This window comes from Myiozetetes cayanensis, unplaced genomic scaffold (assembly GCF_022539395.1).
Source record: "Myiozetetes cayanensis isolate MyiCay16 unplaced genomic scaffold, myiCay2020 scf16, whole genome shotgun sequence".
In the NCBI taxonomy this organism is placed as follows: domain Eukaryota; kingdom Metazoa; phylum Chordata; class Aves; order Passeriformes; family Tyrannidae; genus Myiozetetes; species Myiozetetes cayanensis.
Genome location: NW_026087270.1, coordinates 170324 through 194346, shown reverse-complemented (window position 1 = coordinate 194346; position 24023 = coordinate 170324). Strand labels below are relative to the sequence as shown.

The following is a 24023-nucleotide window of genomic DNA, read 5'->3' as shown; positions in this document are numbered from 1 at the left end:
TGATTTGGGCCCAGATCCATAAAGGGGTTTAGGTGCTTACAACATGACTTCACTGGGATTTACTGCCCTAAGCAGCAGAGCGCAATCTCTGCAATTTGACGTGCTCCTTTCCACACCCGTGTTTGAACAACAGGCTGCTTTATGCCCAAACAGCTCTGTGCCCCCGAAGGATGGCACAGCTGCTGCCCTGCCTGTGCCGGCCTACCGGCCAGCAGGCAGGGATGGGGTGCAGAGGAGCCAGTGGCAGGGATGGGGTACCAGGAGGGCAGGCGGCAGGGCATGGATGGGGGCACCAGGATGCAGGTGGCACACAGGGAGGTGGGCAGGGATGGATGGGGGCACACAGGGAGGGGGGCAGGGATGGGGCACACAAGGAGGTGGGCAGGGATGGATGGGGCACACAGGGAGGTGGGCAGGGATGGGGCACACAGGGAGGTGGGCAGGGATGGATGGGGGCACATAGGGAGGTGGGCAGGGATGGATGGGAGTACACAGGGAGGTGGGCAGGGCCGAAGGGATGGGGGCACTCAGGGCGGTCCCTGGGGGTACAGCGGGTGCCCGCGGCCCTGCCCGAGGCTGGCGCTGGGGCCGCCCCCGAGCGCTGCCCCCGCAGGCCCGGCCGTGCCCGCCCGGGGTGACGATACCGGGAGGGGGCAGTGTTTGTAGCCGAGCCCAGCACGGGCAGGGCCCGGCACAGCCCGCCGTGACGGACACCGCGATCCCCACTGCGAGGGTACAGCCCTGAGGGCTGCGCAGCCCCGGGGCCGCTGCGAACGCTGAGGGGGCCGGGGCAGGCGGGAGGCTCCGGCTCCAGCTCCAGCTGCAGACACCGCCTCGCCCCCACACGGCCCCGCGGTCGCTCCTCCCTCCCGTGTGGCGGCCGAGGGATCCCCCGCGGAGCGAGGGAGGGGGCCGGGCCGGGCGGGGCGGGGCGGGGCGGGCGCAGGAGGCCGCTCCGCCGCTATAAGAGCGGAAGCGGCGGCGGCAGCTCCGCTCTCTGTGCCCGGTTCTGTGAGCCCTGCCCGGCCCATCCCGCCGACATGGCGCTGTCCGGGGACCCCCACTTCAAGAAGCTGCTGGAGTGGCACAAGGCGAACGCCTCCAAGCTGGTCCTGCGGCAGCTCTTCGAGGCCGACAAGGATCGCTTCCAGAAATTCAGGTGAGGCCCGGGCGGCGCCGCGTGCGGGGCCCGGGAGGGCCCAGAGGGGCCGGTCGGGGCCGGGAAGGGCCGGTCCCTGCTCTCCCTCCGCCGGGCCGTGCCGTGGGGCCGGGCCCCGCCGCGGTGGGAGCGGCGCATCCTGCGGCCCCGGGCGGGCAGGGGGGAGCAGGGCCAGGGGCCGGTGCCGCGGCCCCGCCTGCTGTGCCCGGTGCTGTTCCCGCGGCCCGTGGCGGCCCGGCCCGGCAGCCGCGCCGCTGGGCGGGGGTGTTCCCGCAGCCCCGAGGGGCGGCCGCGCCGCCTGCCCTTGACTCATCCTTGCGGGCGGTACGTGCCGGGCAGCACAGACAGCTCAGCACAGCACAGCCCGCCGCTCGCACAGCCGCACTCCGGGCCGCGCCGCCGCCCCTCAGTCACGACACGCTCCGCGACAGCCGCCCCCCGCTCAGCCTCGGGCACCGCTGGCACGGCAGTGCTGGCACGGTGGCGATGGAGGAGGGAGTAACAAGTGGGAGCATCGTGAAAACCACCAGCGCCTGCATCTTGTGGAGCGGCGCTCGCTGTGTGCGCTGGGGCCGTGCCGAGCAGGCACGTGTGTGCTCACGGTGTTGGACTAGAGCAGCCGTATGAAGTGCAATACTGCGTAGGTGCATCCCGGATTTGAATTTTAAAGTGAGCCTGGGTGATAAAAGGACCCGCCGTTCTTGAGTGCTGCGATAAGACTTGTTGCGTGCACCAGGCTTTTCATTAGTGTCCTAGGTGAAGTGATTATTTTTTCCCCTTTGCTCTTCTTAGAAAGTTCTTAAATTGTAATTGAACAGTGCACGTGAAGTCGTGCATACCAATATACAAGAGTTAAGATGTCCTTTGCATTGATGGAAAAGGTATGCTAAGTTTTTGGAGTATTGACTTCACCTAGTATTTCTAACAGGACTTCTTATATTGTTAAAGAAATTTGTCATTATTATCACAAATCTATCGACTCTTCTCTGATGGAGCTAGTTCTGGTTTCAGTTTTTTCCAGGATTTTCTTTGTGAAATGTTCTTTACCGGGGTTATCTGTTTCAAATAGTTGCTCAAATCTGTGTCCTTTTGTGCTCCCCATAAGTAGAGGACACAGTTCAAGTGTTAAAGGTTTAATGTCATCTCCTGTAATCCTTTCTTGTAATTATTTCAGTCCTGTTTCCCGATAACCCCCCACGTTCTGGACTAGGAGAACTTTCTTGTGGCCAAGTACAGTTGCAGAGCTGATGGCCTGTGTTGGACAGATCTGCTTGTGTGCTCCAGTGATGGCCACTCTGAGCCAGCCCAACAGGACGAGGGTAGTTAACATCTCCTCAAAACCCCACGTAGCCTGGAGGTTTTGATCCTCTGCAGTTTGCACCTCTCTCCTCATGTGCAATTAAGTTTTATGAATATATTTGTTAGCCCTGTAGCTATTATCATAAAATCACTGACTGTCTCCCTTCCTTTAGAAGGAAAAAAGAGACTTATCCCCACGTGAAAGGGCTTCCTCATACCAGTTCTGGAGGAATTTCAGACTGTTGTGAATAACTCTTAATCTGAATATTATATCTTTGAGCATAGGTATTTATTTAATGTTCTTGTAAGAACCCTACACTCACTGATTGCATCCTACAGAATTTAGATGGGGATCCTTTGGTTCTTTTGTCCTTTTTTCTGCCTCAGAACTTGTATATCCTATTTTCCTGGTTAGTGTAGTCACACCTGTAAGATACATCCGTGGCTTTCTTTGCTACCCAAGGTGGTAAGGTATGGTCTGGTAGGAACAGGGAGTCTTATTAATGTGGGTTGTTCACTGGAAATGACTAGTTTTGAAGGGCTTAGAACTGCTATGATGCAGCCATCATAAAACTCAGCAGGTAATAGAGACCTGGGTGCTGATTTAGGCAGTGCTGGTGCAGATGGCTTTTGCAAGGTGTAAGGGATTACACTGGACTTACACTCCTGCTGGTTGGCGTGTCCACCGTGAAGGATCAGAAGGAGCCTCCAACCTAAATGGGAAAGGTGGTGGGAGATAAAATCACTGAGGTGTGCAGGTGAGCTGCTGCTGAAGGGCTGCATCGCTTCGGGGTGGTGGTGGCTGACGTGACAGGGCTCGTGTCCCACCTGGGCAGCGCTGCCCTGAGCTGCTGCACTGCAGAGGGGGCAGTTGGGCAGGGAAGACAGCTCAGCTGCTCTTTGCAGAAAGGGTGGATCCCCTGGTGTAAGGGCTTAGCAGAGATTACACTGCACTGTGTGTTCCCTGTGCGTGGCAGCTCAGTCTGCTGCCATTGCTTCCTTTTGGCAGGAAATGGCTCGGGTAGCACCTTTCTGCAGGTTGTTCACATGGGCAGTGACTTGAATGCAGCCACAATTTCACGGGGTGTTTTGCCATCTAGGTCTAGTGAGATTGATTTTTTTCTTTTTTTTGTATTCATACAAGTAAAATAATGAATTGTAGATGTAAGATACATGTCAGCTAAACAAACATGAAATGCTAATCTTTTCTTTGGGGAGTAGAACACTGGGAGAAGCTATCATCCACAGTTCAATATGGAAGGAGAATTTTTAGAGTTCTACTTCTCTAAACTGAAGCAGTGTTATTGTACTAATGGCCTTGCTGAATCATTAGTGAAATGTGTTCAAGTCTGATGTGAGTCTGTGAATAAATTGCATCAGATTTTGAAGACTTGTTCTTATTTTTCTTCTGTACTGTATCAATGAATGGCAGTTTTGGCAGGTGAGAGGTCCCAGTCCTTCCCTTAGCCAGCCATATCCCAGGTATCCTTGTGCTGGATGGTCTGGATTTCAGGATTACTGTTTGCAGCCCACTGAGGAGAAGGTGATTACCAGCACTGATACTGGTTTTCCTTGCTTATAAAAGAAACACAGCTCTAAGACTGTGCTTGAAGAGACCTTCCTTCCCTTAGTTAGTGCCTCATGTGTTTGAAGACCAAAAAAGACGTTACTGTGCTTTTCCTGAAGTTATTGAAACCACCAAACTGTTTAGGCCTTGCTGTAATTACTGCTCCTCAGTTCAGCTGCATCCTTGCTCTGCAGAATCCTGCCTGCTCTGCCATGTTATGTATGCTTGGAATCACAACTGTGCCATGGCTTGTCCCTGGGAAGGCTCTCTGGTGGTGACTGAAATAACAAGGCGTGTTTCTGTGCGCAGGTATTGAGGAGGAAGAAGCAGGGGGACAATGACCAAGGCAGAAACCCCGAGAATGGAGAGGGCTGCAATTTCCTGGGGGGATGGGGGGGTGTGGAGCAACAGGGAGAGCAAGAGGTGCTTTTACAGAAGGCTGAGTTAGTGACTGAACTCAGTTCCTCAGTTAGAATAAATGTACATGTTTGGTTGGGAAATAGTGCAAAGCAGAAATGGGTAAAAAAACAGTGTTGTAAAGGACATAGACACAAGGATACAAATACAGACAGGCTCACCTGGTTTCTACTGGACTGCCATTTCTGGGTTTCATTTCAGATATGATATATTTATATATATATGTGCTTATATTCTAAACTGTTAGGCTGTAGCTTGCAGATGATTAGTCAAGTAATGTGGAGACTGCCACAGAGTCAGTGAGGACTGTGAGACTAAACCGTGTGCAAATGGGGTTTAATTCTAAATAGTAGTTGACAAGATGTTTCTGTACATTAAGTTGTATAGATTTTTAAATTAGGCTGTCTCAAGTCTGTATGAAAGAATGACTGACTGTATTTTTAAAAGGATGTGTGGGAAGGCAGGTTAATTTTTCAGAAGCAGGAGAATGTGATTAGCTCCTTAGTGATGATACATTAGGAAAAGCTAATTATTGCTGGGGAATGCTGGTGGCTCAGTGAAAACAGAATGTGATTGTCCAACTATGCATCAAATATACTTGATTGTATTTGGATTTTCACAAGCAGAAAGTGGACACTAATTCAGTGTTGAAAAACATGGTCTTCAATAAAAAGAACACAGTGGTAAGTCATTTTTGGAAACCTGTTGGGCAGATTGGTCACTCACATCATCTTCACTAACTCAGTGTAATTAGGGTTCCTGTTGTTGTGTAAAATGTAGAGGAGCCCTGTTCAGGAAGGTGCAACTAAATTGCCTGTTGGTTTTGACAGCTTGACCCTGAACACTGACCATGGGGATATCCTACTGGATTACTCCAAGAACCTTGTCACAGAAGACGTGATGAAAATGCTGATGGAACTGGTAACTATTGAAATGTTGCATTAATAAACCAAAGAACTTTCAGAAAAGCCGGGTTGTGCCTGCAGCTCACTGTTCTAGCATTGCTTGTGTCCATTAGCTCTGGGGCTGAGAGACAGTGCAAGTTAAAAGGCATCTGTGTACAGATCTTGGCTCTGTTCAGATTCCTGCTTTGTCATCCAGCCCCAAGTTACAAGGCCATTTTTCAACGTGCAGAGCTGTTTCTTGTGCTCACTGAGAAGATGTTTGTCAGTATAAACTCCAGCTGGCATATAGCTCTGGTATTGAGGTCTGCAGTAAAATAAGAGATTCCTGTAAAATTGCAAGAGAAGGCCATGGCTTCTATACCTGCCACTGAACCAATATTTCATATGTCATGCAGTCTTACTTTTGAGATTCATTTGCAGTTGGATCTGTCTTAAGAAAGAAGTTTTTATCATTAATTTCAATTTGCAGGGTATCCACATTTACAACCCTTCCTTCTTTAAGTATTGGTTCAGCCAAAGGCTTAGACACTATTCAGAGTTTTAAAAAGGGAAGAATTAGCAAAAGTAGCCATAGCAAAATTACTGTTGCTGCCCTTCAGTTTAAAAAAAGTAAACTCTAAGCTGGTGCGAAGAATCATTCATGAATCCCATGGCAGCATGACAACATGGAACAGAGAAATTGATATGGATTCATTGCATCTGGGTCTTTCAGCACATGTTACTCTGTAACCTCTTAATGAAACAAGCAGCATAAAAATACTTCCAAATGGCAGAATCAGTTCTTTTATCTAGAGTCTAGTGGGCCTTTTAATCTATTCTAACTTGTGTTTTGCTATCTTGTGTTGAGTGTTCATAGTCTTTGATGTAGCAGGGCCTTTGTAGTGCATGTTGAGTCCCTACTATTTTTAAGAGGAGTCTGTACTTGCGTTTCTCAGGCGAAGTCACGGGGTGTGGAGAGTGCCAGAGAGCGCATGTTCAGCGGGGAGAAGATCAACTTCACTGAGGTAAGGCTATTTCTGTCCTTCACTTGTGCCTGTGTACTGTGGATGTTCATGCATCTGTGGAAGCAAAGTCTTGAAAAAACTTACTTTAATTGCTCCTTGGAAAGGCTGAGTGGTTGTAATGTTTGTTGCACTACTTACAGGAGAAATTTTTACAGCTCTGACTAAAAAACCATCAAAAAATGTGTGTAAATAATGCTACTCAATCCTGCAGTACATCCCTTAAATTTTTAGAGATTTTGGTGGTATTTTTTCTCTTCTCTTCCCTCTTTTGTAGAGAGGAAGATGAGTTAGATCTTGCAAAGGGCATGGAGCAGAGTGTTGCATCCCAGGTATCCCTCATGTGCTTTTGCCTAATGTCAGTGCTCATAAAGCTTAGTAATGGCCTACAAGATGTGGGTGAGGATTGTGTCAGACTCTGCTTTGGGCTGTGATGCTGCTTGGCTTTGGGAACCTTTAACAGTCAAGACTATAAACCATCCTGGGAAATGCAGCCATTGTATTTCAGTGCCTTCCTCTTCGTGGAGGTCTGAAGGTTGTAGTTGTGGTTAAATCTTCACTAAAACATCCAGAAAGCCAACTGTACTTTTTTCTGATATGAAAAATAGAATGAAAACTAGAAACTCAGCAGTAGAGTGGGTTTTATTAGTCTGCCTGAAAAATTAAGGCTGTTTAGTAGTTCGAGGTAAACTCTCAGAAATCAATGTTTCCTTTGACTTGGCTATTGCACTTGGCTATTGCTTTAGCTCTTGCACAAGCTGTTTGCTTAAAGTAACTCAGCAGTTGGACATTGTATTGTTAGTGAATGATTCATGTTTGTTAAAATGCACCGTCAGAAACAGATAAAGCTTCACTGGAGAAGTGGTTCCTCTTCCTTCTGTGTTAATGCCTTCAATTTACAGGTGTAACTAGTGGATAAAAGTGTGAAAAGGAAGTAGGGAAGGAGGGTGAGAAATCTTAACTCTCCCTGGAAGATTTTCTCAGATATTGCCTTTCACCAGCCTCATGTAACGCAAATTACTACAAGGTCAGCCCAGCTCTGACTGTATGTTATGGAGTTCTTGTCATTGGCTATGTGAGAGCAGCTGAAATCTGCTCAGAAGGATGTGATTTTCCCTGAAAGCACTTCAAACACAGTATGAAAACTGTTGCATTTGGTTCCTGCTGCTGCCTCCCTGTTCTGCTGTCTTGATACCACTTAATGTATCAACTACCTGCATGATGAGTCTAGTAACTTCTGTTTTCGTATCAGGATGTTTCCAAGTCAGAAGTTGACTTAGGTTTGAATGTTTTTCTGTTTGTACAGAAACTCAAATCGAGTTGGTTTGGCTCTGTAATAGGATTATGTGGACAATGTGAGATTGTCCTGAGACACCAAACAGCATCTGTCAAACAGTGGGACTGAACCACAAGCAATAAGACATAAGGGAGCTGCTTAATGGCAAGAATTGACTTGTCCACTACTCTTGATCTGATTTAGAACATTTTTGAGATTTTTGTCTCCAGTATTTCAGACTTGTCTGTGTTTGGTGCTGCAGGCATGGGCTGTGTGGTGTGTGCTAATGGGGAAGCTCTTTACAGTGCACCCAAGTGTGGCATTGCCAGGTGTTTGTCCCAGATGAGTTAAAACTTGCAGCTTGATATGGCACAAAGAAAGTGCTTTACAAAGGTAACTCATCTGACCACTCCTCATGGGGAGTCTTCACAGCCAGCATGGTATTTGGGAAACACTTTGCTTAGCAGTAGATATTGGGTCCAATTTGACTGCTCCTCTGGGTTAAGACAAAGCATCCTTCAAGCCTGGTAGTGAGTAGTATTTACTAAATACTGTACTGCAAAAAATTTGCCTCTGTTCACCCCAAATTTCAGTGGGTACACTTTAATTAGCAAGTGACAGAGGTTTTTCATACTGCGAGTCAGTAACCACAGACTCAATGATTTTTGAATTAGCATTTGGTATTTAAATCATAACTTGGCAGTTCATATTGTCTGTGTTGTCTTTGTCTCACAGCGCCTCTCATTGTAGTGAGGAACAATGAGGTAGAGCAGACTAATTTTTTAATTTGTTCCTTAGTATTGACTAACTCCTTCATTCTGGATTAAAGCTGTTAAGCTCTTAAACAGGCAAACCACGGGCCAGGTTTCTGTGCTTTGACTTGTGTGCAACTGTGGAGAATTAACATAATACAGTGCATGCTAAGGGTTTTTTTCTCATAACACAACTACCACCTACTTATCTGGTGTGCAAATATTCAGGCAACATTTGCTTGTGGGCAGTGGATAGATTAATGTGGCTATTGTATCCTTTTTGTCAAATGTTTAAATTACTGGTCCTTCCTATGGGAAACGGATTACTCAGGATAACTGAGAAAATGCCAGAGAAAATAACTTTGGCTGCTTGTTATAATAGATTTTTAGTATTGCCATCATTAAGAAGCAATTTCATTCTTGTCTATCTTAAGCCTGCCAAAATAAAGATCACCGAGTACTGAATATTGCTGAATTCTGAACCTCAACTTCTAAATGCTTTTAGGGGATTTTGAGGTTTTGCTTTTTCCAAGTAAACTACTGCTTTGCATATTCTGTGCTGTTGTGAGCCCTGTGCACTGGCTGTGTGAAGTGAGAGGGTGATTCAGATAGCTGGTGGGTGTGTGTGTGTACACACACTGAAAATGCTGCCCTACTAATCCCAGTTAATCTAAAGGATTTTTAGGTCTTGGAGATCACACTGCCTGGTGGATGAGGCAGCTGAGGCCTCTGGGTAGGACTTGGAAAGAGCCTCATGTTGTTTTCCCTCCTTCCAGAACCGAGCTGTACTCCACATCGCTCTGAGGAACCGCTCCAACACGCCGATCCTTGTAGATGGGAAGGATGTTGTTCCAGAGGTGAACAAAGTGTTGGACAAGATGAAACACTTCTGCCAGGTACGAAGGAGCACCGTAGTTTGTCACATTTGCTGTGCACCCAGCCAGGTTCTCAGGTGTGTTGTGAAGCACTGAGTGTAGACTGGTTCACAGGGGCTGCTGGCCTCTTGTTTGAGGTTTACAATAGTTCTGGCTCAGGCGTGGAGTTGGAGCTGTTCTTATTGATTTACTCTTCTCTCTCTGTTCCCAGCTGGGTTTTTCTTTAATGGGCTTTCTAGATCTTGCTCTTTCAGCAGTAATCTTGTGTTTACTTTGGAAGTTGTAAATCATTAAGTGCCATTCAAATGTCTCTTTATTTTTTTGCTAATTTTTCAACTACTTGACTTCACTTAGAAACTGCCTCTTAACATTTGTGTAAGATCAGGAGACAGGTAGAGGCTCCCAGCTCAACTGCAATTTGATTGTACTCTATTTAAATAGTTTCTTAAAGATCTTCTGGGTTTGTTAGCAGAATCGTTTGTGATTGTTTTGTTTGCAGTAGAAGCTCCCTGAACAGTTTTTTAATGTATTTTAAACATGGCTTGAGGACCTGGACCTGCTTGGTTGCTATTGTGAGTCTTACCCAGGTGGCAGTGACCAACCTTTAACCTGTGCAAAATGAGCCTGGCTTTTGTCCAGTTCCCAAACCACAATAACTGCCACTAATTGCTCTGAACTTGGTGGTTTCTTCAAATACTGGGAGGATTGAATGGCTGTAGAAATTCACAGGTTTCTGCCACTGTGGTGCTTTTAGCTGGTTGAGGTTTTGGTAGTGCAAAACAAAGAGTTCTCCCTCTTGATTGCTCGATGGTGTCAATCACCACAGCCTGTGAATGTCTCATTCCATGCACGTGTCTCTTCTCTGCAAAATAAAAGTCAGGATAAGCAGTTTCCTTGAAAATACTAACGAAGATGCTTGTTTCAGTTGACTTACTGAGCAGGTGGGGTTTTAGGACTGTGGTAACATCATCTGCTGGGTTCAGGACTGTGTATATTAGAAATGGTTTTCCTGTTTGGAAAAATGAAAAGCTTAAACACCTGTAGGGAAGAAGAGCAATTATCAGCATAATGGTTTTGTAGAAAAATTGCTTTAGAACTGGGGAATTTACTTAGAAGGATTTATTATGCCAGAAAGATTACTTTTGTTTGGAAAAAATTTAATGCAGAGGTGGTAGATGGGTAAAATTCAGTGCAGAATTTGCTACTTAATGGTTGTAATTTTGTTTTAGAACTCTCAGTGAATCTTAAAGAGCAAGAATAGAGCAGACACTATGTGCTGTGAAGGTGCAGCCCAGAAAATAAATCCTACTGCAGAGCATACATGCAGTAGAAAAGCTTTTTGAATGTTTGATCTCTATTTCAGTGGTTTTATTATTATTGGTGTCTTTCAGTTTGGTTAGTGAGGTCAGTTCTAATAAAAGACACTTAAAGAACTGCTTCAGGTTCAAGTCTTTGTTGCAAATAGTGTAATTCCCAAGATTTTTTCATTTTTAGCTGGTTTCTCTTGCCTTTGCCCACACTAAATGCTACACAGTCTACACAGGAGGAGAGCTCTTTAAATGTGTATTAGAGTTCCTGCACTTAGTGAAGTGTCATCTCAGGCATTAGCCCTTGTCTAGAAGCCTGAAGGTCTAGAAGCCTGAAAGTTGGCTTGGGAGACTCTACAACAATGCCTGCAAACCCAGCCTGTTTCCAGGGTTAGAGTCACTGGCTTTAGTGTAAATAGAACGTGTGATTGCAATGTTTTCTGCCCCAGAGGGTCCGCAGTGGTGAATGGAAAGGCTACTCTGGCAAGGCAATCACTGACGTGGTCAATATTGGCATCGGTGGCTCTGACTTGGTGAGTTCCTGCCTTCTGTACCCCCTGCACCTCTGTGTGTGTGGATGTGCCTACAGTGACAGTGAAAGGTAACTGTGGCTTCTGTGCAGGGCCCTCTGATGGTGACTGAAGCCCTGAAACCCTATTCCAAGGGGGGCCCTCGTGTCTGGTTTGTGTCCAACATCGACGGGACTCACGTAGCCAAAACCCTGGCTGAGCTCAAACCAGACACCACTCTCTTCATCATTGCATCAAAGGTATGTCTGATCCGAGCAATGGGGTGGCACTTGGTCTGCCTGGGAAGAATTCAGGCAGAACAGAGGTCTGTCCACAGGAAGATCTAGGTCAGGGACTCCTAATGGGGATCATTTCTAAACGGACCCGTTGGGATTCATTCTAAACTTGCAGTACAAGCTTGTGTTGCCACTGAAATACTTGGGGATTCATAAATCAAGAGCTGAACATTACTTAACCTAAACCAGATACATGAGCAGTTTCAGGTTGCCTGGGGTGTGTTTCTCAGTGAATGCAAGTTTAAGTTTTATTCACAACAGTTTGTTTTCCTGTACTTCTCTGGGGGTGGAGTGTAGGATCCTATGTAGTTATTTCTTTGAAATTCCAGGTCTTGTCTTATTCCTAAAGGACTTCTGGTCCTGTATGTTAAGTGCACTTGTGAAGTGTTCTTGCTTTTTTGCACTAATGAATTGCATGTAGTTAAAGACTCTCCATTTTGGTTTAGGATAGTAACAAAATACCTTCACTTAAATCACTTAAATGCTGAGTTCCTTGAGCACTATAAATACTAAGCTGCTTTACTTAGGAAGTACCAGCAGACTGTCTTTACCTCTTTAAGGTGACACTTATTTCTGATTACAGACTGAATAGCTACCTTTAAGTCTTGCCTTGCTAATAACTGACTCTGTAACCATAATTGCCAGTTCCATCTTCCTCTGAGGAATGGCTCTGTCTGAGCAGAGGGAAGGCATGGAGGCAAACTCCATAGTTATGTAACTTTGTAAAGCACAGTGGAACCTTTCTGCTGCTGAAGCCAATCTGCAGCAAATGAACATGTGCAGGGCTGGCCATGCCCTGCCTTGGTGCTCATTATCTAATCTTGGCAATGCTGCAGCTGAGCAACAACTTGTGGAATAACGAGGAAACTGCACAAAGTAATACTGATGGGTACTTGGAACAATTGAGTCCAGGGATCACGGTTCAAAGGCTTAGAAAACTGCCAGATTGAAAGAGTAACACTTCAGTTTCTGTTTGCCAGACTGTAGTTAGATAATTGGATACATTTGGAAGAGGATGAATGGCATTTTTTTTCCATAACAGGCTTGTGTTTCATAATGAAATATTTCTGGAGATGGATGAGAGTAGGTTGAATCTAGTGTTCACCCTTAAAGCTAAATTTTGATGGCTGAATAAATCAGAATGGTTGTAGATATTTGCAAAACTGCATGACTGAACTTCTGTGCACACTTCACGAAGCAGGAAAATGTTTTCCTCTAATCAGCAAACCAAAATTATGGCTAGAATCTTAGCAGAAATGAGTGGAAAAAGAAGGAATTGAAAACAAGAGGACAGTCCAGCTGGGTTATCCCATTTTGGTGCTCAATTAGGTCCTTTTTAGTTGAGGGGTAAATGTTTTTAGTAAAAGACTAAAGTAGAAAGCTTCAGTCTCAAAGTTTTGCAGAACAGTTGGGGAATAATTGTTCCAATTCTGAACATGCTAGTTTAAAACCAGATGGGTAAAGGGTGGGCTCAGTTCCGCGCACACTGTGTCTCACCTAAAAAATCCAATGCGCAGGCTGGAAGGTGTAAAGACCTTCCCCGGATCTTCGCTCGCGAAGACTGGCCATTATTATTAAATCCAGCAGCACTGGTGTTCACTGGATTAAAGAGCTGGCTTTTCCGTGCAGTCTGGCAGCAGCTGTGTTAGCACCTCTGGAAGTGCTCTGCTCTGATTGTTGGAATGTGTTTGTTTGAAGAAGTGTTTCACTCATCTCCTTGTGTTTGCTGTGCAGACCTTCACCACCCAAGAGACGATCACCAACGCAGAGACGGCCAAAGAGTGGTTCCTGCGTGCTGCCAACGATGTGAGTGACTGGTTGGGGCAACTGGCACTGCAGCAGCTTGTGCTTCTTGGTTCCTCCCTGGTCCTTCTGTGTGCTTTGGAGCAGAGCCAGCGACTGCCCAAACATGAGCTCAGCAAATGCTGTACTTAGATGGTTTCAGTGCTTTGTTAGTGACAGACTGTGTGCCCAATCAACGTGATAAACCCCCTCATTTTTCATCAGAAATGGTTGTCATGCACTGTTCCCCCAGATCCTCCCTGCTGGGTAACAGAGTGCAGTGTTTGCCTGGAAGCTGGCCAGAACTGTGGTAGAACTACTAATACCTGAAAAGTACAGTGTCTGTGGCATTGCCTTTTGCTTCTTGTCAAATCCTGAAAAACTGGAAATGAAGCTGTGGTTGGAGTGATGCTCTGACATTTCTGTGGCAGATGGCTGTGCTATGAATAGAAACCTTGTATCTGGCTCATGCTCTCCTGTTTCTAACTCTTACAAGGAAAAAAGCAGATACTGCGTCTTCAGGTAACTGAGATGGTCTTTACCCTGTTGAGTCAGGGTAGCTGTACTTAGTTTGAAATTCCTCATTACAGCACTGTTGCAGACAGCTTTGTTCACCAGAACACACACTGAAAGACCAAAGTCTGAATCTGGAGCTTGAGGTTTATCAGTAGTTCCAGTTGCCCTGATTGTTTGACCCTGGCTGGAAGGGTTGTGGCTGCACAGCCAGCTGCATGTGCTGTGAAGTGCTGGTGGTGGTTTCCAGTGGGAACTGGTGTGCTGCTCTCCAGAGGCGCTGATGGGAATGGGATCTTTGGGCATGCTGCCAAATCCCACACTCCCTGTGAATTACATGTTTTCAAGTTCATAACGCACAAACAACTGTAGATATTCTGTGTAATTGGTAGCAGATCAGCTTTATAAGCAGAAATTAAAATAATTAGTATTTTAGATCTAACTGTACTTTTATCTTTATTAAGCCTTCAGCTGTGGCCAAGCATTTCGTTGCCTTGTCTACCAATGCTGTAAGTATAACCAGTGGAGTTTTTTTTCCATGTACCTTTGAGGTGGCCTCACTTGATAGTCCAGTAAGGAAACCTATCTTTTAAGATACTTGAATACCAAATTTTAGCATTCCTCTTGAAAGGAAACCTTTTTTTCTACTGAAAGTAACTGAAACACTTCTAGAGCACTGAACTTCCATTATAGATGTGTGCTTTTTCTGCCAGAGCTTTAAATCTGGAATCAAGAGCTCTTATACTTGAAATGACTTGTTATTAATGAGTGTTACCTGTAATTGCTTAAGTATGTGTGAATGCAGTTATGTAAACAAACATTAGTCTAAACTCCAGGTGAGGGCTGAAGTGGAACAGGTAGTTTGAATAATGCTTCTGATGAACATAATGTACCTGCTGGGGTGTTTCATGTAAATGGATGAAGTGGAGAGATCTGTTAGGGGAGCACTGTGCAATCACTGGCAGGCTGTTGGGTGCTGTGCTGGGAAATGCACTTCTTCCATTAGAGTTCTGTTCACTGTAAAGTGAATGTCAGCCCAGCTCTGAACTAGATGGCCACTTATATCCTCAGAAAAGGAATGTATGGGATTGATTTTTAATAGTGAAGAGCGATAGATTTCTCTGGAAATGAAGGTGTATTTTTGTGACAGATGCTACGCATTTTCGCATTTTTAAAGTAGAGGATGTAGTCATGGAATTATGTATTCAGTAGGTACCTAACTTGTGTTTGTTTGCTGGATATAAAGCTTTTTAATACTGTTGGTTTTACTTATGGTGTTCTTACATGCTTTTTTGTGTGTGGTTTTTTTTTTTTTTTGTTTTAGCCTAAAGTTAAAGACTTTGGAATTGACCCAGAGAACATGTTTGAGTTTTGGGATGTAAGTAAATGTCTAATGTTATGTGGTAGATGTTAACTGTTAGCATTTTCTGAAGCAAGTAAAGTGATTCCAACCTGATGTCTGGAAACTGCCAAAGTACCTAAATTATAGTAGTTGTATTCAGTGCACTGAAACACCTGAAAACTCTTAACTAAAGGCAAACTGGGAACGTGTCGGGCAAGCAAAACTCTTGGCCATGACATTAAAATCCTGCAGTCAAAGGTCTGAAGAGGAGCCTTCTGTGTTCTTGGCTGCCCAGTCAGCTGTGGAGTAACAGGAGATGCGAGTCTTGGCTTATTGCTTGGTGCAAGCAGTTATTATAAGCTGTGACATTTGACTGGTGGTGTGGGCAGTGTAAAAGCTGGGCCTATAAAGGTCAGACATCAGAAATGGGAGCCTAATTTGATATTTGTAGCAGATGCATATTTAAAGTATACTGCCCTTAGTCTTGTCCTTATACTTAATTAGAAACAAGTTGACTTGTCTCACTGAGTAATTGCCTGACAAACCAGGTTTTAAAGCTGCTGTTCAGAGACTTTCTAGAAACGTTCCCTAGCTAGGGTCAGAATCTTGCTGAAGCAGGCTTTACCTACTGAGGGGTGATATTAGGAAAGCAGTTAATACAAGCTGCAGACTTTGGAAGTGAACTGGAATCAGGGGATCTGGCTCAACAAATGGGATATAAATTGGACAAATAGGAGAACTTCAGACTTTGAAAAAATGCACACCTAAGGGGTAACCTTAGGGGGCTACTGCGAGGTGCAGGTTCCCTTGACTGTGCCATACAATATGTAGTCAGCTGCAACCAGAAAGAATATTGATTTTTGATGTCTAAACACGTGCTGCTGTTTTCTAGTAGTTTAAGTTGGAATGTCAAAGCTTTGCACTCGTCCATCTAAACCAATGTCTTCGTTTGCAGTGGGTTGGGGGCCGTTACTCTCTCTGGTCTGCCATTGGTCTCTCCATTGCCCTGCATATTGGTAGGTATTCCTGGGAGCTCACCCTGCCAAGGATTAGTCTGTTTGCTTCAGGAATATAACTGTGGAATGCTTTAACAATAGTGGATTGTGGATCAGGTTTGGGGTGAACATTTATCTGGTCTACTCTGAGCAGTTGGATATTTGTGCTAAAAAAGTCTGTGATGCAATAGAAATGTCAGTATTTTAGTACTGCAAATGCAGTTCTGGAAATTACCTGTATTTGGGTACAAATAATCAAATGGCATCTCTTTAGTCACTTGCATAGCCAAAAGTGACTGATTTGTGTAAAGCCCTGTAAGTGTTGAAAACCAGACCTTGCAACTGCCATTCTAAGCTTGCAGTAGGGTGTTTAGTACCTGTAAATACTCACTAAACATCAAAATCCTGTGTCTCCAGTGCTGCATATGAGCTCTGCTCAGTATTGTGAACTATCTCCTCCTCCCACTAATTCCTTGTGTTCCAGTACTTACTCATCCTGGCTACGGAGCCTGGTGGTTACATTTGTCCCCTCATCACTGCTTTCAAATGTTTAAAGCCTGAAACTATAATGTCACTTGCTTTTCTAAACAAAAGCTAGAATTCCCTTAGACTGGGGTTAAAAGAATAACAGTGGGTTTGGTGGCTTTGGAATTATATGAATAGCGGTTGTCATGTGTAGAAAAACCTATGATAAGAGCAAAATAAACCAGTCAGGCACTGACTGTTTTGTCTGCAATAATTGGTTATTGCTGCTGTCAGACAGATCTGGTGCTGACTGCTGACATGCCAGTGTATCTGCACTTCTTCCTTAGACTCTTCATCTCCCACAGCTGCCTTCTGACCATGGGTAGAGCTGCTGCTTTGAATGCCAAACACTTCACCTCCTAATTCCTACATAAGAATCAGGATTTCTGTCTTTGCAGGGAAGGAAGCTAAAGTTAGTTAAACTATTCCTTAGTGAAAGCAAATGGAGGTTTAAATACCCCAATCATAAAGCAAACTCAGGTGAATTGTTGAGAGAACAGAGAAGGCAAGGGGGGAGTCTTTTTCTTTGAGAATCTTACTAGAGCTGTTTCTCCTCAGACCAACACAGAAATCCCTGTTTTGAAATAGCAGCCTTGCCCTGTTTTCTTGGGGGATGTCTCTCCCACTGGGGCTGTGAAGTGACTAAATGTTCAAACTTGCTGAAAAGTATATAGCCTTAAAGCAGACTCTGTATCAAATGCCTCTGTTTTCCTTCTGGTTGTTCATTCTGTCTGAATGGGGATTTTAGGCAAAGGTTTTTTGAATTATGTTTCATGAAGCTGGACTTGCTCTGAAGTCCAGGCTTAAAGCATAAGTAAATGCCTGGCTTAGGGAATGCAAATGTCAGGAGAAGTCAAAGTACAGCTTTTAAATTAAGTACAAAAAGTACAGCAATTAGTAGTTTGGAATCTTGCTGCCTACAAGGAATCAAAAGTGTTTTACAATTGTCTCTACAAGAAAAATCAAGTTTGAGTTGTAATAGTAAATACAAACTGACTCTTTTCATTGTTAGGTTTTGACAACTTTGAGAGTCTGCTCGCAGGAGCCCACTGGATGGTGAGTGTGGAATGCCTGTTCCAGATCTGTTCCTCTTTGAGTTGTTAGGAAGGGAACTGAGGGCAGGTTGGTTTCTAAAGTTCGGCTCCCCAGGTCCTCTCAGTGCTCCTAAAACAACAGTGCTTGAGAAACTCTCCCTGAATCACAGCAGCAATCAAACCAACATAAGAGCTGGGAGGGGTGCCAGTTGCTTTATCAGAAGTGTCAGTTCTCCCCTGTGTCCCGCAGGACAAGCACTTCCACACCGCCCCCCTGGAGAAGAACGCGCCTGTCCTGCTGGCCATGCTGGGGGTGTGGTACATCAACTGCTACGGCTGCGAGACCCACGCCCTGCTGCCCTACGACCAGTACATGCACCGCTTCGCTGCCTACTTCCAGCAGGTAGGGAGTGCTCCCAGGGGGATAACCCTGGCACATAACCCTCTGCCCTGGCTCTGGGACCTGAATGCACATGCTGGTTAAAGCTGCAGTCCCTTCAATTCGTGTAATCAGTGCCTTAAAGAGCCTGGTGCCAAGATTGATATCAGCTCGTTTGCTCAGTTACTTTCAAGATGTTTTCCTCATACCTCCACTGTCTTAAGTTAAGCAACTGTATCCCTGATGCTTAGAGAATGTCTGTAGTCAAGTGGTGTCCATTATAGCTGAAATATGTCTGGGAGCTTGTCCTGCTACTGAGTGATCCCCCCCTTCCCCTCTTTCAGGGTGACATGGAGTCTAATGGCAAGTACATCACCAAGAAGGGCTCCCGTGTGGACTACAACACCGGCCCCATCGTGTGGGGCGAGCCTGGCACCAACGGGCAGCACGCCTTCTACCAGCTCATCCACCAAGGTGAGCTGAGAGCAGGCCCTGCTGCATCCTGCAGTTAAAGTCTGAATGGCTGCAGAGTCAGCACTGGTTTGGAGGTTGGGTTCTTACCTAGCCTAGCACTGCATTGTTATGGGGCTCTTAATTAGTGGCTTTTGGAGGCTGCAAGATGCAGGTTTTACCTACAATAAGGAGAGTCAAATAAAGCTGCAACTACTGAGCTATGTTGTTACTTCCCTCTGCTGTTAATAGTAAAAAAGTAAAAAAGCTCTTTTATAAAACTTTCAGAAGTGACTGAGACTGCCAGTAACTCTGAAAATGGGTGAGAATTGAGGATTTTATAGGACTTTGCTGTTGCAGAGTTATTAACCTGGCTTTTCTTACAGGAACTCGCATGATTCCCTGTGACTTTCTGATCCCAGTGCAGACCCAGCATCCCATCAGAAATGGCTTGCATCACAAGGTAGGAAGTTCTTTGTCAGGGCACCCATATTTCTTGTGGCTGAAGGCATTGAAGCTTATTTGGTGCTTCAGTGTGCAATGTTTCCAAATGTCCCTTTGGAACTGTACACGTGGGCTCTGTCAACATTCACAACACATTTGAAATTATCTAAATCATAATTGCATGTTATCTGTAGTAGGCAATACAGTGGTGTGTTTGTTCTTGAAGAAATTACAGCCACAGTTCTTGAGGCAGCTAAAGGTGTGTCCTGTGGGCCAACTGAAGCTGGAAAGGGTTGAGCAATTAAGTATTTGGAGGGAAAATTCTTTGTAGGAGTTGCAAGGAGTGTAGTTCTTGCAGAGTAGGAAGAAATAAGCTCAGGCCTGATGTGACTCTGAGGAAGTTTTCAAGTCTTAAGCTCTAGGATAAAACTTAATCAGTGTAATAGCGTGGTTGGGGTGGTGGCTTCTACACAGATGTTTTTAACCTGTACAATCTTGAATTTAATGTATTGTCCAACTGATTTTCACTGAACTAAGAATTTTATTGAACTTCCACAGCTGGAAACACGTCCAGGTCTACCACTTAATACATACTTCAGAAAAAGCATGTTTCCTCACTAAACTTCAGTCGTGTCTTGTTTCAGATTACACAATTGGAATGGCACTTGTAATAGTAACTTTTTTGTCAAGTAACAACAAGTACAGGTGGAAGTTTGAGTATGACTTTGCAAAAGAAGGGGAGTAAAGGTTTCATTTGACTGTGGATACAGTAAGAGTTTATCTTCAGTGTAAACACAAGGGAATTTGCAGGCTAACGTTAGAGGGGGAATAGGAAACTAGAAACTTGTATTGCCTTGGTAGGGATTGCATCTTAGTCAGTCACCTGTTGGTTACCTGTGACTGATCTCTGCACCTGGATTTCCATAGCATGGAACAAAAGCATAGGCTATACTGAGGTGTGTTTTTGTGTGTACCTGCTAGATCCTTCTGGCCAACTTCCTGGCCCAGACGGAGGCGCTGATGAAGGGCAAGACGGCCGAGGAGGCTCGGAAGGAGCTGCAGGCGGCGGGGCTGAGCGGGGAGGCCCTGGAGAAGCTCCTTCCCCACAAGGTACTGGGCCCTGGCCCATGGGCTCTGCTGCTGGGGGGGCACAGGGGGCACTCAGGGCAGGTGCAGTGAGCCCTTGGGCTAAAGCTCCCTGCTCTGGAGCCTTTTGGGGCATTTCAAGAGAGATGAGTTATCTCAGCCTTGGGATATTGCCCTGTTGTGCTGCTTGCAGCCAGCAGTGCTGCTTGGAGAGGAGTTTGCTGTTGTGTGTAATAACACATGGAAGTGATACAATTTTATGGCTGAAGGTGTTAGTCCTTAGAGCTTCCAGGACTTTTTTACTGCTAATGCAAATAGTTCAGTGAGAAAATAGATAAGTTTCTGATCTAAGTTTTAAAACAAATTAGATGACAATGTAACTCTTGTTTTGAAAGGTCTTTGAGGGAAATCGACCAACCAATTCCATCATGTTTACAAAACTCAACCCATTCACTCTGGGAGCCATCATTGGTGAGTAAATAGATCTCTCATCTGCGAATGTTTATTAAGACTTTCTGATCAAGTTTATTGATAAATCTCTTTCTGCTTACAGCCATGTATGAGCACAAGATATTTGTTCAAGGAGTTGTCTGGGATATTAACAGTTATGACCAGTGGGGGTAAGTTTCCTTGTTCTGTTACTTCTGTATTTATAGACTGTGGTATTTCTTAATCTATCCTGACTTAGAGAAAAGACAACAAAAAAGTGTCATACTTGGAGCAAATTATTATAGGATAGTTTTAAGTGAAAACGTTTTCTGGGGATAACTCACTTTGTGTCCTTATTCAGTCACACACAGTGACTTTGTAGATACAGTTTTAGCTGAGGACCTGTGCTTAGTTGGATTTAGAAGATTCTTATGAATGCAGAAAAGGGGCAGTAATGAGGATGGTACTCGAGCAGGCTGAAGACAAGCTCTGAGAAGTAGAAAGGAAAAATATTTTCCCTTATAGAAAGTGAAAAGGAGTTATTTTACCTCTAGGAACATTTAGTAGGCAGTTTAAATGGTGTCTGTTAAGGCAAAGACTGACCACCTCTGAGTTCTCCTACATGGAGAGACAAGAACATTCCTGGCAGAGCCCCCTGTGACTGAGGGCTGTGGAGCTCCATGTGCACAACAGCATCTCTGAGGAGCTCGTCACTGGAATGGACAAACTCCTCACAATGGAAGATTTAATCAGGAGCTATCAGATGGCTTTTAATCTGTAGCAATAGGAACTCTACAACATCTTGTATGAATGCTGAGGTGGAGGGATTGGGAAAAAGGTAAGATTTTTCAGGTGCAGCCTGCCTGCGTTGTGAGGGCTTATTTTGAAGATACATTTGCTCTACAGATGTAGAGTATCAGTTTACACTAAGCTGTCTTCTTAAAGGCTGAAGGGTAGCCTTTGTATGTGTATTCTTAGAGCTGTGTTCTTTAAAATATTGTAGTAGAACCTGAGAAGGGAACGCTGTCAAGTACAAGCTGTACTACTGTAAACTCTGAAATCAGGAGTAGGAGAGGAGTAAGTACAGCTTATACTGCCACACATGAAAACCTAGAATGGCATCCCAAACTGTGGAATGTGGGGACGCTGTAGGACCAGCCTAGTTTCTTACAGCAGTTGGGCTATCCCAGGTTCTTATCCTGTGAGGCTGTACCTCCTGGATAGCCCTCTGTAGTGCAGGGGATGCTTCCAGGCCTGCAGCTCAGCTGCTGTTTATTGTCTTGGTGCCATAAATTGGTGTTCTGAGCAGTGTCATGGTCAGCAGTGAACAGGAGTGAGCTGAATGCCTTCCCTGGGGCAGGCTGCATAACACAAGTGAATACTGAGGGGAAAGGACTCTGCTTAACTTCTAAACCAAAACATTCTCTTGAGACATCCTGTAATTTGAGCTGGTTGTTCAGCTGAGCAACTGTGAGAACTCCAGTTGTTTATGAATGGCACTGAGTTAAATACTTTTGTCAGTAATTTGTGAGGGGAGAAGCATCATAGTGTTCACTTGGAAATTAATTGTACTAGCATATATTTTTAATGTCAATGGCTTATAGTAAATACTCAAGTTGTTAGCACTAATGTCTTTCTGCTTTTCAGTTCACTAATGCTTTTCTTTCTTCTGCTTTTATAAATGCAGAGTTGAGCTTGGAAAACAACTTGCCAAGAAAATTGAGCCCGAACTGGAGTCAGATGCTCCAGTGACATCTCATGATAGCTCAACAAATGGGCTCATCAACTTCATCAAAAAACACAGAGCCTGAAAGGAAGTACTTGGAGGACATCGACAATCTCACCACCGAATACCCAAATCTCTTGTAGTTGTGCTTTTTTAGCCACTTCTAACAAAAATAGCACTTTACAGACGTAGCTTCTTCACTTGTTGCAGTTAATCTTGTTGCGTCAAGTGTTACAAATGGAAACTAGTTTTGTGAAACCCTGAGATTGTCTAGTTGCTTTCTATTTTTGTGGCTGTTAATCTGTAAAGTGCAGCTGGTATATTCCTCAATTCTTACCCCTCAACTTCCTTAAAGATGATCACCTACCGATGTTAGAAAATAAAAGGTATGATGGATGAGTAAAACTTCTTCACTCTTTAAAAGTGCAACCTTAGTAACATTTGCCTCACTCACTGTGTAAGGTTCTTTGAAGCCAAGTAAACTAATTTCTGTCTCTTTGGACTGGTTCTGCTGTAAGCTGGAAACTAGAATGTGCTCAGAGAATCAGATCTACAGCTGTAGGTTGTTCAGGTTAGACATTTCATGCATTTGAGCAAGATACAGATTTATTTTTTTTTTCCGAATGCTACTGTGAAAATGAAAGTTTACTGATGTTTGGTAAAAGTTTTCATGTTTTGTCTGTAAGCTATGTGGACAGCTATCCAAAAAAAGAAAACTCCTGGATTGACTTATACCAGTTTTCCAGAGTTTGTGAAGCAAAAGGTTGGGATCACATGTGGAAGAAGTGTATTTTTGGTATCCTAGAGGGGCAGTTTCACACTCTTAAATCAGCATCACTGTCCAACAACAACAAAAAAAATAGAGAAACCTATTTGTCAACAAGTTGTTTATCCTCTTTTGTCCTCTACTACTGTTACCCCCTCTTTGCTAGTGGACTGGCATGCTCTGGCCTATTGTTCTGTAACACCTTTAATAAAGGTAAGACACAAGCATTGAAAGGACACTGTGGTTCTCATGCTCCCAACCCTTCCTGACAAATGCCCATCTTTGCACAGCTTTGCTGGCAGGACCCCCTCTTTAATCTCACTGATATGTCACATACTGCGTTATGGATTATGATCAGCTCTATCAAGCAAATTTTTCTACATAAAATGTGATTTCAAAAAGAGAACCCACTAGAGGGAAGCATCATGTTTTCTTTCACATGAGGTTTTAAAACCTCTCATCCATTTGTGCACAGCTCCCTCCTCTTTCTGGAGTGGTCACGGTGAAGGGAGTGCCTTTGGCATCTCCCTGCTGTGATGTGCGGGCCATGGAGACCAGGCGAGAGGAGTGCGGGAGCCCGCCCTTTTTGTGCGGGAGCCCGCCCTTTTTGTGCGGGAGCCCGCCCTTTTTGTGCGGGAGCCAGCCCTTTTTGTGCGGGAGCCCTTTTTGTGCGGGAGCCCGCCCTTTTTCTGAGGGAGCCCTTCCCGCGCCGCCATTGCCGCGCGCGGAGCGCCCCCTGGCGGCGGGAGGGCGGCCCCGTCCCCTCAGGGCCCCCCGCCCTGGCCGGCCCCGCCCGGCCCGCGGTGTCCCCCAGCGCTGTACCTGCGGCTGCGAAATAAGCAGTCACGTCTCGCCGACTCATCGCCAAAATCGCCAGAACTGTTCACGGAGCAAATGGTTGCTCTGTGCCGTAACGCCTCGGGGCTGTACTCAAAGACGGAATAAAAGCGGTAAAGAGCTTTTTTCTCCTGGCCATGAGGGGCAGGACCAGAGGGGCCACAAGTAACGATGTGGCTGCATTCTGAAGATGAAATGGCATAAAACCTGCGTAGGGTTCAGGAACCCGCTGTCAGTGGCAGAGCTGGAGGCCAAGGGAGCAATCTCGGCGTTCCCTGGGCCCGTCGTCGCTACCAGCCCCGGAGAGGGCGCAGTGCCCCGGCCTGAGCTGGGGCGGCCTCGGGCAGGACAG

The 24023-nt window shown here is 45.2% G+C and overlaps 1 protein-coding gene across 1 annotated transcript; it reads left to right on the top strand.

Moving 5' to 3' along the window:
• The first annotated feature begins 913 nt into the window (after positions 1 to 913).
• On the top strand, positions 914 to 23070 carry GPI (glucose-6-phosphate isomerase). The gene is made up of 18 exons (XM_050311475.1): positions 914 to 1159; positions 5273 to 5363; positions 6283 to 6351; positions 9153 to 9272; positions 11008 to 11091; positions 11181 to 11327; positions 13098 to 13169; positions 14123 to 14167; positions 14983 to 15036; positions 15956 to 16016; positions 17533 to 17576; positions 17805 to 17957; positions 18278 to 18407; positions 18770 to 18846; positions 19809 to 19937; positions 20309 to 20384; positions 20467 to 20533; positions 22030 to 23070. Exons 1-18 carry the CDS (start codon positions 1041 to 1043, stop codon positions 22151 to 22153), a joined length of 1662 nt encoding a protein of 553 aa, XP_050167432.1. The 5' UTR covers positions 914 to 1040; the 3' UTR covers positions 22154 to 23070.
• Positions 23071 to 24023: the final 953 nt, after the last annotated feature.